Genomic DNA, 20,397 nt, shown 5'->3' with positions numbered 1-20,397 from the left:
TGAAGTGCACATATTTGACTCCAATAGTTTAACAGTGTTGGAGGAAATTATAAGATGTTAACACCATAAAATTTGTTAGTCCTTTCATCAAAAGGGTGAAGATGGAAATGGGAATTGATGATAGAATTAAGCATGCCTTGTATTTGAGAGACAAGTGAATTGTTGATGAGTAATGATTAGAAGGATTTTACCATTGGCATCATGCATGTTTCTTGGTATAAATGAAGAAACAAATAAAGATTACAGTGAGGAGACATTAATAAAAAGGTGAGTTTCTGGCTAACCTTGGATCAACAACAATGTGCAATTATGATTGCTTGCTTAGCTTTTATTTCCCCTGCCAAACAAATGCATGATTGCTTATGGGCCATAAACACCTTCTGGGTACACCCAGAACCAAACATTAACTTCAAATCAATTTAAATCAAACCGATCAAAAAGTTGAGCCATTTAATTAATCAGAGATTCAGAGCATATATTAATTGCACCGCATGGTAGCTTTTGCAGTGTCACCTTGATAGACAACCTTCCCTAGTTTCCTGCAAGGGATAAAACACAAGTTTCAACATTAACGGTTGTTCAACTACCATTCTACAATACTTTTTATATTTTTATTTTATTTTCTTATTGTAGAAAATTTATATAAATATATAGTCTAAATGCATGAAGATTACATGGAATTTAGAAATAGTAAACAATTTAATATGAATTGTGACTTTGTTGTGAAGTAGTGGATTGGTGTGAAATAGTTTTGAGGTTAAAGAGGAGGAATCGGAAAGTGAAAACACAAGAAGAAAAGCTGAAGAAGGAATGAACTCATTAATAATCATGACAGTTGAGTACCAATTAATTGGTTGTCATTTTTTTTGTTAAGACCTTTGGGCTCTTTTTCTTATAATACTTTTTATATTAAATTAAATTTGTATATGTTTTCTTTCACTTCATTATTGAATTGCTTAGTTTGCTTTACTTAGTTTTATTTATACACTTTCATTCTAACCTGAAACATTTGAATTGAACAGGTGTTTGATCCTTGTGTTTCTCATATGATAGTGCAGTGCATGATTGAACGATGGTTTCTCTGGATGGTCACTTATGTAAAAGAAAAAAAAAATCATCTTTGGCCGAGGTTAACTCGAAAGGACAAATAAGGGACGAACATCCTTAGTTGAGGTTTGTCGAGGAGAGAGTTTGTGTAAAATAAATGTATAAGTTGTATAGTTATAAGCAAACAATAGTCTTTATATTGATGAATGAGTATTGAATAAAAAAAATTCTTTTTTTATAGACTCGATAACACTTGCACTAACTCTAATAAAACTTCAAATAAGTTTTTTCATGTTTTTGGTATAACTTATCGAGATAAATGTTCTTGGCGCAACACACCATATTTTAGTGTCTCTTTTACTCTAAAAGGACCTTTCTATTAAGTTGCTAACTTAACTTTGCAGGACTCGACATGTATGTCCACACCAAGTCTTCTTTATCGAAATCTCTTGGTGAAACAATTTTAAAATATATTTATGGAATACTTTTTACTTATTTCTAAGTTTTAATAACTTTTATCTTCTAATAGTTTGAATGAAAGAAAATTATGAGGAAATGAAAAAAAATAAAAAGCTTAAAATTAAATTTTTCTCTTTACCTAGACATATTAAAATAATAAGTTGTGAACGTGGAAAATAAGAAAAAAAAGGAAAAGGGGGACCCATTTGCTTGTGCTATAAATAAGGAGTGATTTTAGCATGAGACCAAAGTCGCGAAACTCCGCGGAAAGCTGGGTCTGAGGATCTGCAACCTCCTTCTCATACTTGATCCTTTTCTATTTATAGAACTTCCAAACCCAATCCAAATCACATCATACAACAATGGTCGACGTCGACCGCAGACCCACCGGTCCCAATCCGGCTCACCTCGCCGGTCTCAGACGCCTCTCGGCTCGAGCCGCTTCCGTTTCCGCCCCAACCGTTCGTAACGGCCTTCTCTCATTCTCTGCTCTCTCCGAAAAAGTTATAACCCATCTCCGCAACTCGGGCCACGCCGAGTTCGCTCGCTCTGACTCCCACTCCGACCCGGTTCTCAAAAAGCAGAGATCCGTCGCCGAGAAACACTCCGCCTCCAAATGCCCCCTCCCCACTTTCTCCCGCCGCAGTCTCGACGCCGCCGTCGACCGCCACCGGAGAGCCTCGCCGGAGTGGTTGGAGGGCTACGTGGGGCTCATGGGATCCGTTCTGAGGGAAGGAGGGTGGAGCGAATCGGATATATCGGAAATGGTTTCCGGCTCCGGTTCGGATTTGGGTTCGGTTTTGACGGATAATGAAGGGGTAATGGACGCGCTGGTTTCGAAGGCGGAAAGGTTTTCGGACTCGTTGAGGAAATCCGGGTGGAGCTCCGAAGAGGTTTCGGATGCCTTGGGTTTGGGATTCGATTTGCGACCGGAGAAGGGGAGGAGACCGCCTAAGAAGGTGCCCCCTCAGCTGGTGGAAAGAATAGGGAAACTGGTGGAGTCGGTTTCCCGGTGATGACACTTGGAAGTGGGATTAATTGCATTTGTATTTGGTTTCACGATTTATTTGGAACGTGGAAATCGCCTTTGTAACATGAAACAGTGCGAACACAAAATAAATCCTAGTAGGTTTCTGAAATTACAAAATGTCTATTAGTACCATCCCAATCTTCTGTATACTTGTATATATGATAATAAAATCATGATAAACAATGAACAGTAAAATACTATGTCTGTGTGCTTTTTCTATTTTTAAATTATATATTCCTGCTTCAGTGTTGAAGATTAGAAGAGTTAAGATGGGTCTGGTTTCTAAGACCCAATTTTCAAGAGTTTATGAACACACCTTATAAGAATGAATGGTTGTTTTGCTTCCTGACTTGTATTATTTATCTAATAGTTTATACATGTTTGATCTGGAGTGGGCACATTGATACACGTTGTTGTCATTTTGATTAGTTTTTTGTCTAATGAATGATTAATTTATGTTATAGGTTGAAATAATTTGAAATGAATGATATATATGAAGTGTGATTTTGTTAGTTTATAAGTGTATGAGTGGAGGAGGACAGAGAAAAAAGAGAGGAAGCACGTGAGTGGGGGTGGTTGTTGGGGAATAAGAAGTGAAGTTGAAAGGTAATTTTGTGTGGTTTGGACTATTGTCCTGTGTTTGGAAACAATTGTGGGAGCAAAACATATTAACACTTAATTCAAGTAGGTGTTCGTGTGATGGGGCGTGAGATTAATGCAGGGATAAGGTGCATAGGATTTGGTTTCTACCTTTCAATTTCAAATAACTTCTATCTAATTATTTCATATCTGCCATTTTAATTTGACGTGCCAGATGGTATCAGACGTATATTAAATCATCTGCACAGGCCATTATTTAAACAAAAAACACTGTAGACAAATTTATCATGTTGTTCAAATATTTCATTTTACCCTCATCCCAATTCGATTAGATGATGCTCTTCTTTTAACCAATTGCACAAACTCAAGCTTTTATTGTAGATTAGATGAGTGGTGGAACTAGAAAATGCTGTATTCGTTTTCGTGTGGATGCAAGATAGACCAACCCAAGTTTTATAACCAGTAAGTAATTAAATCAAAAGGGGCATAAAGAAACTCTAGTGATTCTATAAATAAGCAAAATCTAAAAGTTATTTTGGGGTTTTTTTTTTTGCATAAAAAAAATAGTTTTCACAATCTAGAAATCAGTAACATAAACACATAACAAACACAAATCTCAATACTTAAAATTGAAGATAAATGTAGGATATCGTGTGTGGAAGGGTGATAATTTCAACAAAAGATTATGAGAAATTAATGTAACAAGAAAAATGATAATGATATTAGAAATTTTTAGGTGAAAAACTCATTTAAATAGAAATAAAAAATCATTGGCGAAAGAGCCAAAACTTCTACTATAATGGTACTGGAAGTACAATAAAAAGAGAGAAATATAAGTATAGATATAAACAAGTGTATGTTGCTATTTGTTGTGTTACATTGTTGAAGGAAACCAATATATATATATATATATTGATTCTAGGAGACAACAATAATAAAAATAATTAATGGTAATTAACCTCCCTTTAATAATAATTAATTGTGAACAGTAAGTAACCTCCAAATAATTTCAATTAATTGTGAACGGTAACTAACCTTCTAATTATGCCAAGAAAACGATAAATATGAGTCATATTCCACCATAACAACAATTTCAAATGATTTTTTTGTCATTTTTTTTATTTTATATATTTGAATCATGTACCAAGATTAAGATATATAAATTATCACTATTTATGTAAATTAATATTGATAATATTTTATAAAATAAAATAAAATAAGACACTTAATTCTTATACAAATACTCATCAGTGTTCCAACCTTATACACTACTTTGTTTCTTTATCATTAGTTTTGTACTTTAAATCTTTTGGGAAGCTTTTATCAGATGAATAATGAAAAAAGATACCATTTTCATCTATTGAAAAAAATTCAGAAGATTCAGTTTCTTCGATCTTAAAAACCGTTGTGATGCTAGGAGATTCAGCTTGACAGAGGAACATAGGACTTCACTTCCATATTTTTCACCAAACTTCTTTGTCTTTTGTGTAGACTGCATAGGAGACCTTAATTGTACTCTGCATTGGCTGCTTTGTACTAAAGAGCTATGGGAGGTTCTGTTCTTTCTTATTTCTACTTTTTAAACCAAATAATCTACCTACCTGAACTAAATGCAACTAAGTAAACTTAACTTCGAAGATTACAATAAAATTATTTTATAATATATATAAGTGGAGTTAATCCTTATTTTCTGATATATTAAAGAATAAAAAATCCATAATGATTAATGAGAAGATGTTTATAGAAGTTTCGGAATGTATTTTAGTTTATAGGAGAAATTATAGAGAAATAAAGTTAAACGAAAGTTCTGGTAAAGGATAGAAGTTAATGGAAGCGACTTTGAATCGTTTGTGTCTGGGAGGATGCAGGCACAGCACGAGAGTGAAACACCCAGTGAAGGTACCCATAGGGTCCATGTCCACCTGCAGGTGCCACGTCTGCATGTTTTTGATCCCAGTGGTGAAAAGTGTAATGAGTGTGAAATGGAGATGAAGGTGAAGGTATATGTCAAAGTTTTTGTGTCATGTATGTCTGGTGTAGAGGGTCATGGTGGTCACCACTTTTTGCAAACCTAGGCAGGTATCAGTTTGGTTTAATGGGTCCAGTGGTTGAGATTGTGACCATATCATCTTCATCTTCATATTAAGCTAAGATTCTTCACTCTTTCACAATATATATTTTCTGCCTTACCATATCTGGATTATTTGGCCTTTCACATCTCATTTTCTCATTTATGCATTCATCTCAATTACCTTTTTCTCATCATCAATGTTAACCATCCTTATTTCTGCATACATTTCATATTATTTTCCTTCATTTTAGTTAAAATCATATTTATCATAGATCGTTTATGTTTGTATACTTTTATCCAAAATCTAAAATTTGATAAATTAAATGCTATTTAAGATAACTACTTATAGAAGGGTACGTCTTACAACTAAAAAAATTCAAGAAAGGCCTCTCGCTTCACTAATGGAAACACAAAAGAACCATCCTCTAAGAATAAAACTTCTGTAATATAAACTATTCAACTTTTTTTTTTTATTGAGAAGGAATGAATAAATTAAATTAAATATTTATGAGATATTTTAATCTATATAAAAAAATTAGAGAAAGGTGTTTCTCTCAAATAAAATATATCTCCAACTAACAAATATTTTTATAACAGATAAAAAAACGTGACAGTTATATGTAATGAAAACATTTTTTTTTGTTTTTTTGCAATTGTAATATATTTTTGTAAGTTTTCAAATTGCACAATTTATAATGTATTAATGTACCATCCAAAATGTATATTTAGATTTAAAATTGTATTATGATTATACAATACATTATACATTATATTATTGAAAAATACGTACCAAATTGTAAAATCTAGAATATAATTTTGGATTTTGAAATGCATTTTGGATTGAAAATTTGGAATATATTTTTCAATAACATAATAAATTATGAATTTTATGCATTTTTATTTTTAAAATTAACTTTATTAAATTGTTTTTTTTTATTATATATGAATTATGTTAATATACAAAGTTATGGCTACGAGGTGTTTCCTCTCAAGGTGATGATAGACAAAGATCTATGTTGTCAGTTTATCGAAAAGATCATGAATAAGTTGTTCATGGTAATGGTGCTGATATGATGAATGCACATGCACTAGAACATATTACTAGAAAAAAAAATTGGAGAACCTTTTGATATATACTAGTCAATTTTCTTGATCATGCTACCTTAATACCATGGAAGAGAGAGGTAAGAAAGAGAAACTACACTTAATTGTGAATTTGGTCATGTGATATTATTTTTACTTACCAAAACCCATTTGACAAGTTTTACAAGTTTATTAATCATAAGTAATGAATCCACCAAAATGCATAACCTTTTATATCTATATCTTAACAAATTTTGACCCATAAGACATTCACATATTCAAAGAATAATGGTCATGACGAACAAATAACTCCAAAATGATTAACACATCTCAGGAATGCATCACAATTTGCATATTACATCATAGATACTCATGCATTCATAACAACTTAGCAAGCATGTATAAAACTCGCTAACATTTGACACTTTGTTTATCGTTCTTATTAATGTGGAACTGATAGAGAATGTTGGAAGTTTTAGGAAAGAAAAATGCTAATTGGTTTTCTTATATAAGATCTTGTATCATTAACAAAATTATTTGAGGGAATACAAATTTGTATTTCAAATTATACAATTTGAAAATCAAATCAAATTTATATTTTGAATCGCACAAACTTAAAAATACTTAAAAAAATATATTTAATATTATATTTAATGTAATCCAAGAAATGTCTGAATGGTACAATTCTAAAGTTAAATGAATGCCTCCGCAAGTAATTTAATTTCACAAGGGAAAATTTGGAGTTTTTAAATTTATGGGGGTGCAGATTGAAAGTATGAGGGTGTAGAAAGAAAGGGCCTAATGTGGGCCATTCAATAATAAACAAAGAATAGTTCCTACTCGAGAAGAGTTAGAAAAATAGTGGTTAAACGATTTAATTTGCTATTCTTATATTAACGAAAATATAGTTTCAATATATAAATCACAATTAAAAGAGAGAAAAAATTCTTAGGTTGGCATTGCCTACTCCATTCAACATTAATTTGGTGCAAGTTTCATTGATGTTATAAAACTATTTAACTAACAAATGTTATTACACAAAAAGTATTGGAGTGGGGTAACGAATTTATAACCAACAACCCCTCTTAAAAGTCCATATAGACATGTACAATACCCCATCCTAAAGTAACCCAGATAATAATGATCTACAAATTTAATTTTTCCCTGTATAACTTTTCCATTACTTGCAAATTGCAACTGAACAGAACCACTCACACTTCCTGCAATGTTAAAGGCCTTTCATTCTCTGGTGTTCTTGGGACGGATCTTGTTACCTTAACACGGAATGAAACCTGCACATAAATGCTTAAACATCACAACTAATGCACCATTCAAAATAAAACTGCACCTTTTCAGGCATGTGTAGTTGATAGTATGCATTGGAGATTGTATGTTATTGTCAGTGAATGAGTAGAAATATTTTTCTAAGAAAAAGAGGAGGGAAATGTGGAATGTCACTTGGATATTTTTGTGCACATCTCCTTAAATAAAGTAACAGCTGAAATTTCGGCATTGATTACAAGATCAAATAAATTAATAGTTTTGTGTTGGACCATTGAGTGTGTGAGATACAATGTGAGCAAGTAACCCTACTAAATGTGACATTGAACCATCCAACTATTAATGTGCAATTCTTATAGGCTGTGAATGAAACTAGTGATCAGTGAATCAAGCAAACGTGTAGTCTTTCTGATAATGATTTGTGGTATCTCATATACCAAATATAAGTTCTAGAAGGTGAAAATGTGTAATATGAAAACTGCAACTGTTTTTTAGAACCTCTCATCTCACCTTCTCAGAACCAAACTGAATAGCATCAGATGGACGAATGCGAGCAGGATAATTAGGAGGTACTCGGTATTGCTTTCCTTCATTGCTGAAGACATGATCAGAATGATGTTAAATAGATTTGTCAAGAGTGTAGAACTTCAAGTAAAACAAAGCACTTTTCTTTTCTTTTCTTTTACTTACTCAATGATCCAGGTGCCATGTTCACTCCGCAAATCAATCAAGAAGAAGGCACCGTCCTTATAGTTAATTCGAGCATGCCTTGGAGAAACCTTAAAAAGATAATTTGTTGATTATGTTACATGATGTTGAAGAGTGTCAAGTGTGGAATCGGGTTTGATTCAGGTCATGATAAATTGTGCTACCTGAGGGGAAGGTATTGTAACTGAAGTGCCAGGATGATCTTGCGTTGGTGCACTCCTGCAATTACAAAAACATACAAGAAAATGGGTAAAAAATTAGTTTTTTTAATAGTTAGCAATGGTACTGCTCAGCAACCAGAAATTAAGATCATCGTTTATGTTTCAAAGGGTACATCCAAAATCAATTCTATATTAAATTTATTTAAATTGGAGGTAAAATCTAAGAACTATTATGTCACACTGCATTGTAAGTAGGTGCAGCAATAGGCATACCCGATTATGAAGGGTTTCATCTCATTTCGACTTAAAACTATAGGCTTTAAAAGACTTGTTCCATCTCCATGCGGTAATAAAATCCACCTAATTGAAACAACAACGATGGACAAAAAGTAATGTGATCTACATTTGTGGTTAGAAATATGTAAGGGATGATACTCATGCATATTTGGTCGAAGACATACTCTCCATTAATAGCACGCTCAAGGGCTTCATCGTCTTCAAACCATTGGCGTAACTGATCATTTGCCTTCATAAATAATCAAATAGCTATATGTTAAGATCCAGATCACAGCAAATCCAATAGATGTGAACATACAAATTACCAGATGTACATTATCTTCTCAGCAACAAAGTACAAAAGTAATTCTATTTGAGCAACGTACTTTGTCTGAGAGTCTGCAACTTAGTGGTCTACCCTCAAGTTTGGAGCTGTAAAAGTAGCATCATTTTTCACTTGTAAGCAATGAAACTGCACAACTTAACATATGATCATAAATAATATTTCTGTCTTATTGGCCATAAGTAAATACTGAACATTGTTTTCAATATAATCAGTTTCTTGAAACTTCTCATCATGTATCCATTGGCACAGGTTTCTAACTGCATGTTGAATGAGAGGACCCGAGTATGAAAAATAAAGCATGTCTACTACCAACAAAGAAAAATGGGCTCTAAACATTACCTATTTCCACCTAAGACCCAACTCAGCATAGAAGGCATCATGATGTCAACGAAAAACCTTCCACCAACTCTTCCAGGATGTGGTATGCGAAACTTGGTCAAAAACTGCAGAGTAAGGGAAGCAACAATGAAGTGTCAAATTCCCTATACTTTTCATTCTCTAATTGATAAAATTTGAGTTCTTACTTCTAAAGGGCCAAGACCAACACCCAGATATGCCTTGTAAGTGGAAGCCATGAGAGCGGCCATTCTGGCCATTCCATGAATAATGGCAACTCGTAGTCTTCTTTCTCTCTCGTAGCTGAAAGTATTAATGGGCACAAATCACCAAAGAGATTTATCATCAACTTTACCAATGTGTAAACGATGAAAATTTAACTATTGGACCATGGCTGAAATGAGAAACTGTCTTTCTGTTCAAATCAAGTCCTTAATTAATTAATATCATCATTTGTTTTTACATGTACGCAAAATGGTATATTACCTCCTTAGGGAAGAATCAACGTCAATTGGACTCCCTGATTTAATACTTTGTTCCCATGCAGTTTCCAACTCCAGTGCAAGTTGATAACTGTCCTGAAATGATAAAACAAGCTTGTTAGAAAGGGTTTCTGCCTCACTTTTCAAGTGTTTCTTTGAGTACCAGTCCCATTTGGATTCTCAGAGGGAAGTTGAGATGGTTTGACATTGTAGATCTTCATCTCGTTTTGAAGTGTAAAATATTTTAATTTTATGCATGTTTTTGTGAATTGTGTAAATCTATCATCAGAGGCACGACAATAAAATTGTTTATTTGAAACCCTCGCCAAGGAAAAGTGAACAAATTTCAGTACAAGTTTGGATTAGTATACAGCATAGTAAATAAACAAATGAAGGGTTTAATAGTCATAATAGAAAATAATATTTCATTACTTTGCTGAAAAAATTGATATTGACTTAATCATAGATGAAATTTATGACAAGAAATAACATTGTGCTCACTTCTAAAAAGTATTTATTCAAACTAATAATTTTCATTTATCTTGTACAATCCTGCATCCCCTAGTATGTCAATTCCTCCATCAATTCCTAGTTATGCATAAAGGAAATTTCTGAAACTAATCGTGAACCCATGATAATTTCATACTTCATTTGAGAGAGAGGATGAATAGACAAAGGCCTATTTAGATACAAAAAGAATTTGAGAGTTTGCTAATGGAAATATAGAGATTTTTTGGAGAAACTCTCAAAAGTTCTTATAACTTGTATCCATACAAACTTAAAATACCAGATGAAAAGAATAAATATATACCTCAATAGCCATGCACCCTCCTTGGCCCATATTTGGCTGCATGGCATGGACGGAATCCCCAAGCAAAGTCACACGACCCTTTCCCCATGTCAATGTTGGTATCCTGTCATATATGTCTCTTCTTAGAATTGCATCTTCTTCTGTAGCAAGTATCAGATCTACAGCATTATCACACCAACCCTCAAATATCTTAAGCAGTCTTTCCTTTTTTCCTGCCATGAAGAAAGAAGATGATTGAACTTATTTTCCTCTTAGAAAAGGATGAAAATAAAGACACACTTCTATTTGTATTTTTTCAAGGTCATCATTTTTCTGCAATAGAGCATTTCCAATGGTAAATTTTTGTTATAGAACCCAGCCACTTTGATTAGCTATCATGGTCATGATACAAGCCTGATAAACATAATACAGTCTATTCCATGTCTAAAGAGATAGATGAGGATTAAGTAATAGAAGAAAATGAGTAAGACACAATGGACGGGATACGTATATATGTAACTCCACAAATTCAAACTAAGAGCACAATTACCAAAGACAAAATAGAAACTATTAGTTATAGTCATCATAAATCACAACCTACTGCCTACAAACAAGAATGATATTAAACTCATTTCTTCCTAAAGAGGACACCTTCCATGTCTGGTCAACAAAGAGACTATGCTATATGTTTCACCCACTAGAAGTGAAATACAAAGAAAAGGATGTGTGTTAACAGTGTTAATGGAGGAGATTTAATCAGAGTAAACACGAAATAAATTTTGATGGATCATAGATGAAATAAAAATGTAGAAGAAAGGCTTCATATATTATGAGAAAATGATATTTCACAACTGCAAGAATTTCAACTATTTCTAATGAACCCCAAGAGTTGCTTTTATAGGCGTTTAGTGTCTTGCTTTTCATTGGGTAAAACATAATTATTACAAGTGTTCTCCTTTACTCAATAGGTAATGTGTTGGTAAAAGAAAAAACATAAATAAAGTAAACTATACATATTCTCCAACACAACCAGAAACAACCTATTTTTCATTAAATGAACAATAAATTATGAAAAAAACAAATGCATTGTCTGATGACAATAAGCCCCTCAAACAAAACCGGGTGGCACACTTCAAAATTGTGATTTGATGTAGATAGTGAACAGCAATGAATACTATTTTGATACATAATTAATGAAGTGCCCAAGATTATCAATATTAGATACATATCCAATAGCAATTCATGAAACAAATGCATTGATGTTTCAAAGGTGTGAAGAATGCCTTGTTTTTTCCTTTTTTATATATAACCCCGCTAATTGTTTACTATTTCTAGAAACTAGTCCCAACATATTTAATAATCAATGGTCCTCAGCATAGAAATGATCTTAGCTCAAAATGTCAAACAAATAATTAATTTGCCATTACCACAGCAGTTGAAAATTCTTTTCAAGTTCAATTGATTCAAAGACGGCATCAGTATCTAAAAGCCAGTAGAAACAATTTAAAAAGTATGTCTTTAAGTAAACCACATAGAAAGTTTAATGTTTGTGAAGACTGCTTCTAACATGTGTAAAATCTCAAACGCATAGAATGCATACCGTTGGGGCCATCAACACCACCTGGAGGTTCTTTGTGAAATGCATACCATTGCATCTTTCCAGCACCAACATCTGAAGATACAAAGTATTGTTTGTGTCCCAAGAATACTCGGTATCTTCCAGCAAAATAGTTCAAGTAAGCTTCTCAACTCAATATAAATAAATATACAATACAAGAGTCAACATACCCAACAGTTTCAATGTCAGCAGGCACAAAATCTGCAATGCCAGTGTAACAAGTATAGCCAGAGTAAACAGCTTCTTTGTGCCCAAATAATTGCTTCCTCACCTATACATAAAATCTACAATAAGATTAAATGCATAATTTATAATTGTATGAATCTCTTACATACAGAATGACTGAAAGAATTCACTACTTCACAATGAAAGAACAAGGCTAACACACATTTGATCCACTCTATTTGTCATGTTAAGGCACGACTTTTACTATCATATGGGAAAAATTATTTGCTAAAGAATAAGATCATAATCAGAGAAGAACTAATAAGACCTTGGACCATATACCATCCGCTCCAATCAATACATCGCCTTCATATTTCTGACCATTCTCAAGTTCTACTGTTACCTGAAATTGTGGAATGCTGGATGAGAAAGTAGTATATGTCAATCAAATGATGTTTAATCATCTTAGTCAACCAATGCATATTCAATTAGAAAGAAATAAAAGCTCCAGAAAATGCATATCATAATGAGGAGAATCTTAACAAGCTTTCTTTAATTACCTTGTTTCCATCATCCACAAAATTAACAACATTACTAGCATTCATAATGACATCTTCCCCAACTGCGCAGGCAAGGATCTCTTGTAAAACCATTCGACTAATAACCCTTGTGACTGGAAGCCCACGTTCCACAGCAGGAGTGAATGTATCAAACTTGACGTACCTGACGAACTATATATCAATTCATAGCACCAAATGCTATATAAATTCTTTAAGAAAGTTGTAGAAAGATTTTTTTTTTTCTGAACTTGATATCAAAGGAGCAAGATTGTTGTTTATGAAAGAAAGGCAAATTTACATTATCAGAACTACCCTTTTCATGTTTGCTACAATAGAAGTAATTACATGATTAATTTAGTTCAACAGAATCTTATTAAGCCACTGAGCTTTCCCAACTTTAAAATCAAGCATTTACTCACTAATTGTAATCAATCTCATTAACAAAACACTATAAAATATCTGAATTTGCCTTGCAGTTGAGTTTACTCCTGCTGTTGTTAGATTTCAGTGTTTTTAGTAGGGTACTTCTTGCAAAGGTCATGATATTTTGTCTAATCAAAGTTCTCAATTGATATTAATGCACTTATTTTCCCTTAACCATGATTTTTTCTCAATTAGTTTTCCTAATAAAGTTTTTAATGAGGCAATATTTAGTAAATAAGGATGCACTTTATTTTTTCCTTCACTGGGTTTTTATTACAGAGGGTTTGAAATTTTTAACAGGATACATTCTTAGGTAATGAACATGCAAGGGGAGTGTTAAAAACATCATTATTTTGTAAATGTATCATCTGTTAGATTTGAATTGATCCTTTCTGATAAAGATATGACTTAATTTGTTGCCTTTAATAAGGATATGACTTAATTTGTTTCCTTTAATAAGGATATGACAGAAGATTCCAAGCAAACATAGTGATAAATCAACTTTCAAACGATCATGCCGATCAATTGTGGAAAATAGGTTTCAATCACCATATATCCTAATGTTGCCAATAATGAATACTGTTGCCTCACAGTTCAAACTAACTAATTAGTTTCTGATGGTCCAGCTCCAGCACCTTAAATGCCTAGTCATTTCCGATTCAACATTTATTAAGGTTAAACCAGTATGAGCATCCCTGTTGCATGCCTAAAGATAGAACAAGAAGAAAAAAAAAATAGACACTTAAATCACTGATTCAATTCAAATATAAACTTAACCTCTTCACTTACCATGAACCAGAAACCCCATCTACAAGTCCATTGATTCTATCACCCGTGATGCAACCAGCTCTCATAACTTCCTCTGCGACCTCTGAATCTATAGCTTCCAAAGCAGCCAAAGCATTGCTCTGAATCTGAATTGGACCCCTATACTGTCCCTCCCCTCTTACAGCACTCAGGTCCTTCTCAAACACTACCACGTCAAACCCCTTTCTCTTTGCAGCCAACGCAAAAACCAACCCTCCAATCCCTCCACCAGCAACAAGTACCCGAAGCTGCTTCTTTGAAGGGCCCCCACTCCCACCTTGTGATGAGGGTGAAACACTTGGTGGAGCCTCTACCATCGCACCTTTCACATACATCACTTTTCTCCTCTGCTTCCTGGTTCTGCATCCCAGGGGACAGTTATAGCTAACAAGAGGTGAAGCATCCAGTGGAAGCTCTTTATTCACGGGAACTGAGAAGTGGGTTCTTGAGAAAGCAGTTGTTGAAGGGTTAAGAGAATTGTAACACAAAGTAGAAGCCATGGTTGTTGGTGCGTGTCTGAATGTGTCTTGTGTGGCTCAGACTCAACTCACATACTAAGTTGCATTAATCAAGTGAAGTTATATTTATATGATTACAGGCTGAAGTTTTGAGAATGAATGGAAGTAGCAAAATATAATGACGATAAACATGGACAACAGAATCAGTGGTTTGAAGTTAATGGGCAGAAAAATCAGGAGAATGAAGATGTTGAAAACATTGTAAGTTGTAATTAAGGTTTGAGAAGTGAGGTCTGTGGTTGCTAGTGTTGGGTGACTGTGACAGACACATTTTAGTATCTTAATTGTGGTCATGAATGGTAGTGTTGTGTATGTTGTAAACTCGCCCACGTATGGATTCAAACCCATAGCGTGATCAAACAATCCATTTTTATTGGCGTATGCTACTTTCCTATGTGGATAAGGACGTCTATCCATTCGTTTAGCTTTTTTTAAAAAATCATTAGAATTTATTTTCTTACTTTCTCACAACAAGTGACGATGAAAATTTAACAAAAAAATTAATATTTAATTTTATGCTATAAATCGTAATATCTAAATTGAAGAGAAGTTCACACGCTCTTTAAATTACAAGATATTGCAGATATTTAATATTTTCTTTCCCTGGATATGTATTTTCCACATTATTTTTACAATTAACTTATCTTTTAATCATCTCAGAAATTATTTGTCACAAATCTAAAATGTAATTTACATATTCAAAACATCTAAATTATCAATTTTAATTGTAATATAATTTATAAATTTAAAAATACTTATGTATTATGAATTATAATTATATAAAAAGAAATATTTATGTAGTGTGATCAGATTAACAAATACCGATAATTATACTTATTTTAATTATTTATATATTCAATTTTTTAAAATATTGAACCAACTATAACTATAGATATTGATACTACTACTTTTATGTTAATTCTTATAGTTATTTCTAGGTATTGATCTCAATTTCAATGGATATTTCTTCCCATTGTAATTATTGAGAGATCAAATTTTAAATTACTAAAACCATAATCTGAAAAAAATCTTAAGAGTATTAAAAAAAATGAAATCATTGCTTCATGAGGTCTTTATAAAAATATATATGATTTGTAAGTTGTTACAAACGTGAAAAGTACTATTATGAAAAAGAGGATTTACGATAATGTAAGAGTTATTTAACTATCATAAAATAAATGAGTGTCAAAATTCAAAGTATTTTTTTCTAATAATTATGATTGTTTGTATTTTACTTATTTAGGAATGTCTATCTTTGTTGGTGTTCAAAAATATCGACTTTTTCAATCTTTTGCTGATAAAGTCAAATTGATGTTACTATCTTGGAAGGGTAAATATCTTAGCATGATGAGTCAGATTCAATTGATCAATACGGTGATTAATGAATTTCTTGCTTTAATATGTATAAATGGTTTGTTTCACTTCTTAAACAAATTGAGTAGTGGTGTCGAAATTTTATTTGGACTGGTGATATTTTTAAAAAAAGGCATAGCTACTGTTAATTGGGATACGATTTGTTCTGCTCCTGAGAATGGAGGTTTGAAAATTATTAACCTTCATCATGAAAATAATGTAATGCGTATTTTCTTAAGCTTGCTTGGAACTTTACTTATAGCAACAAACCTTGGTCTTTTCTCCTGAAAGTCAGGGTTCTTAAATCAAAATACGAGTTTAAAAAGGTTTATAGATCCTCATCTCTTTGGTCTGGAATTAAGCAGTTTTATGCTATTTTACTTGATTATACTTCTTGGACTGTTGATACATGCACTTTTATTAATTTCTAGAATGATAAATGGTGTTCTTCTACTTCTTTAGCAAATATTGTAGGGTTGTCTGATGGTGCTAGCATTTCGAATACCGTCTATCGGTTTTGGACTGGTTGTGATTGGAATATTCCCTTGTTTTTACAGCAGATGCCTCATTTTTTTAATCATATCATGGTTAGGGAGGAACAAGATATTCCTAATATTGGATTCTATATGGGTTTGTTCGTTTCACTTTTAAATCGGCTGAAACTTTTTTCTTGGAACCAAGTGTTCCTTGTGATTGGGTAAATTGATTTGGTCTTCATATATTCTACCTTCTAGTACTATAGAAAGTTTTTCATGAGCAGCTTCCTAGAGATCAACATAATCAAAATAAAGGTTTACATATATATAGATACTAATTTAAAAACTAAAAAATTATTCATAGTAATTTCTATTATTAATAAAAATTTATAAAATAATTTCTAAATTTGTATCTAAATTAGCTACTTAAGTTTTAACGACTAATATTTTAGATTTTAAATTGGTCTCTAAAAGATTAATAAAGACTTAGAATATAAAGTAGTAAGTAACTAAAACTTTGGTAGCTTAATGGTTAGATACCAATTTAGAAACCATTTTATAAATTTTTATTAATAATAGAAACTATTTTAGATACCAATAATGTTTTTAGTTTATAAAATGGTTTCTAATTTAATCAAACAGTAACTAATTATTTTGGTATCTAAAACTAATTTTTATTTAATGATTTTTTGTTTTATTTCTTTAGAAAAATTGATGAAAAATAAGAAGAAATAATATTGTGTTTTACTCTTGAAAACAAAATGAGATGAATAAGTGACGAGAGTAAATATAAAAAATATTTTAATTTTTATTATATTTTAACATTTATTAAACTTAAATTGATGCATTATACAATAAATTAAAAAATCTCTTAATTTAATTTCCATTATTATATACACTGAATTCTAATAAATATGAGAAAATGCATTAGAGATTCCCCTTAACTAGAGATAAGTAAATCTAGTATGTAATTGGTGCAAACCTCACCTTATGCGTTTGTTTTATAAGATTGAATTAGACTTAAAGTTCACTACTTAATATGGTGTCGAGTCATTTTGATTTTATCCTAGTGAGAGTTTGTTGAACTTATCATGCCACCTATTACCGGACCGCTATTAGACCACCCATAAATATATAGTCTTATGCACGAGTTTGATATTTCGACATGAACAAAATATGTTAGAGATCTCATATTTCTTAAAATAAAAACATTTCATATCATATAAGTGGATAATAAGAAAGAATGATGTCATCATTGTCTATATAATACTTCGACTACTTATTTATAAACTAGTTGAATACATAAATCCTTTGATAGATTAGTTGATTAATTTTTTTATAATTCTTATATTCTCCAATCTCAAGTGATAAACTATTTTATTTTTAAAATTATCTTCTTATAATTTTTATATTCTCCAATCTCAATTGATAAATTATTATTTTTTTCTCTGAAAAGATAGAACCATAGCTCCAGATAGAAAAAAGTATTATTCTAGTTATCTCGGGATCTTATGGTTGAGTATAATATATCATTATCATATCATTATGGTTGAGTATAACAGTAAAAGAAAAATTGGTTGTTTTCTCTTATTCTGATTGGTGTTTGGAACCTCTCTGTTGTATGAGGTATTTGAAAGACTGATTACTTGTTTTATTTAACTAACGTTTTTGTTTCCCGTCCTGGTAGTCGTGGTGTGGTTTTGTGCAGGTCTCTTTGGTAAATCCTATCTGGCAAGGTTGGATTGATGTTATGCCTTATATTGGTTTGTTGTGCTTGACACTTGGGTATGGTATTTCAACCTGTTGCCAAAGACTTTGTTGTAGTTGTTAGATATTTTTAGTTGTTGGATGTATGTCCTTGATTGAGGGTGTGACATATTTGGTTGGGTGAGGTAAATGTATTTGTAGGTCTCTGTATCCTGTCTGGAATTTTATCTTTGACCTGTAGTGCATTGTCTGTCGGATTCCCAGTTGACAGGGTACTAGGAAACTTGGTTCTGGGGTTTTGTATAAGGGTTGAGACACGAAGTGTCTCGTTTTATTCTATTTATTCTTTGCTGATAAAAAAAAATCATTATCAATTCATATGTTGAATTATACAAGTGAAGCTTTTGGATAGCTGAAGTTAATTTTATTATAATAAATTATTGCATACGTATGTATATTATGTCTTTTATTTTAAGCCAATGGTTTTTCTATTCTTTACAGGAGATTCTCAGCTATAAAGTTGTTCACCTAGATAATTTTAAAATAAAAAGTCTTGTAACTGTTACATTAATTATGTTTATGCTATTAAATATGTTTATTTTTATTTATATGGTGAGACAATTTAGGATAACTTAACCGAACTCCCAAGCACCAATGTTAGTCTAGGTTGTTATTTTCAAAGTAGTATAAGTTCAATCATTGACAGGTTAAAGGATGGGTTGGATTGATTTGTCTTTTAAACTAAAGGAAACGAGGCTTCTAGAAAGCAAAAAGAGAGGAAATGAAAGCATGAAAAAGAAAAACTCAAATGCATTTATAAACAAAGACACTTGGAGGCACAAGAAGCACCCCACGAAGTAATGATTGAAGAAATAAAATGAATGTGATAAACAAGGTATCTCAAAGCAATAATTACTATACATGTGGCTGAAAGCAACCACAAGTGTGAGGTGAAATATTGCACATTTCATCCATTATTGTCACCAATGACTTTTCCAATATTCTAAGGACGCGGCAATGTATCTCTTTAGAAATATGATATCAGATTCTCTTAATTAATAATCCTTCTGATATGTTAATGTTAACCCTTCTTCGAATTTCCTCATACTTGACTACACCTAGGTTGAGAGCCACCATGTCACGTGGGCTAGCCATCCATGGTTTGACAAAAAAAGGGGTGAAGCTATAATAGAGATTGTCATGATTGTGACTCATTTAACATTAGATGATGCTAAGTTCTTGATACTGTACTACAATTTTGCTTTCGAGATCTTAGATTGTGCAAAGATTTTAATAGTGATATATACTTGAATTACATTCTAGATGGACATGTTTTTTTTATAAACTTTTAGATATGTTTTATCCTCATTTGAGGCTGTATAAACAAATTGAGACTTGAAAAAGTACATAAATTTCAACACCTAATAATATACCCAACTTTAAGTGTTCTTGTAGGTCTCAACTAATTAGATTTGTATTGAATGATTTTGATATTCATTATCATTTGAGCAATATGCATATTCCTTTCCCTGTTCCTTCATCACAACAACACCACCCATTTCCTTGATCTACATCACTCCAACCTCAACAACATGACATCCATTCATATCCAAGATCTAGAAAATATAAGGTTCTTCTTCATCTCGAAAGTAATGCTCACATGCTTTTCTCCTTGAACAAAACCCTCATCTTAATTTTTCATGGGTTAAAATTATTCTTCTCGTTCAAATTTTCGTTCTTGCAAACCTTTTATCACGAGCAATGTAAAAAAGTTGAATAGACTCCGATGTAAGTTTAGTATACACTAGATACTAAAATGAAACCAAAAAACATTAAAAAAAATTGTGGAAAACAAATTGTTGAATTAAACAAAATAAAATGAAAGAACAAAAACCAAACATATAACAAAAATAAAGATAGAAAACACATAATCATTTAGAAAATCAAAATGAAAATCTAAAGTGATTTTTTTTCGTGAAGGTCTATTTGTACCGGTTGTATGGCTTATTTTAAAAACTTTCAATCCAAGGGAATTGGTATCCGGGTTAAATATACGTGTTTAAGAATTTTGACGAAATCAATTTTAAAATAGTAAATATT

At 32.0% G+C, this 20,397-nt stretch overlaps 2 protein-coding genes across 2 annotated transcripts; one reads left to right on the top strand and one right to left on the bottom strand.

Annotated features, from left to right (window-relative positions):
- The first annotated feature begins 1,868 nt into the window (after nucleotides 1-1,868).
- On the top strand, nucleotides 1,869-2,522 carry LOC137805679 (uncharacterized). Its single transcript, XM_068605618.1, has one exon. It carries the CDS (start codon nucleotides 1,869-1,871, stop codon nucleotides 2,520-2,522), a length of 654 nt encoding a protein of 217 aa, XP_068461719.1.
- Nucleotides 2,523-7,261: 4,739 nt separating this feature from the next.
- Nucleotides 7,262-15,095, bottom strand: LOC137808300 (zeaxanthin epoxidase, chloroplastic-like). Its single transcript, XM_068609331.1, has 16 exons — nucleotides 14,226-15,095; nucleotides 13,014-13,176; nucleotides 12,782-12,856; nucleotides 12,459-12,559; nucleotides 12,271-12,386; nucleotides 10,692-10,903; nucleotides 9,885-9,976; nucleotides 9,587-9,701; nucleotides 9,402-9,505; nucleotides 9,103-9,148; nucleotides 8,902-8,966; nucleotides 8,714-8,800; nucleotides 8,444-8,498; nucleotides 8,262-8,350; nucleotides 8,082-8,166; nucleotides 7,262-7,582 (listed from the first exon to the last, which is right to left on the bottom strand). The coding sequence occupies exons 1-16, from the start codon at nucleotides 14,741-14,743 to the stop codon at nucleotides 7,502-7,504; spliced, it is 2,004 nt and encodes a 667-aa protein (XP_068465432.1). The 5' UTR covers nucleotides 14,744-15,095; the 3' UTR covers nucleotides 7,262-7,501.
- Between the last annotated feature and the right edge of the window lie 5,302 nt (nucleotides 15,096-20,397).

This window comes from Phaseolus vulgaris, chromosome 3 (assembly GCF_000499845.2).
Source record: "Phaseolus vulgaris cultivar G19833 chromosome 3, P. vulgaris v2.0, whole genome shotgun sequence".
Classification (NCBI taxonomy): Eukaryota; Viridiplantae; Streptophyta; class Magnoliopsida; order Fabales; family Fabaceae; genus Phaseolus; species Phaseolus vulgaris.
This window is presented reverse-complemented; position numbering and strand designations above follow the sequence as displayed.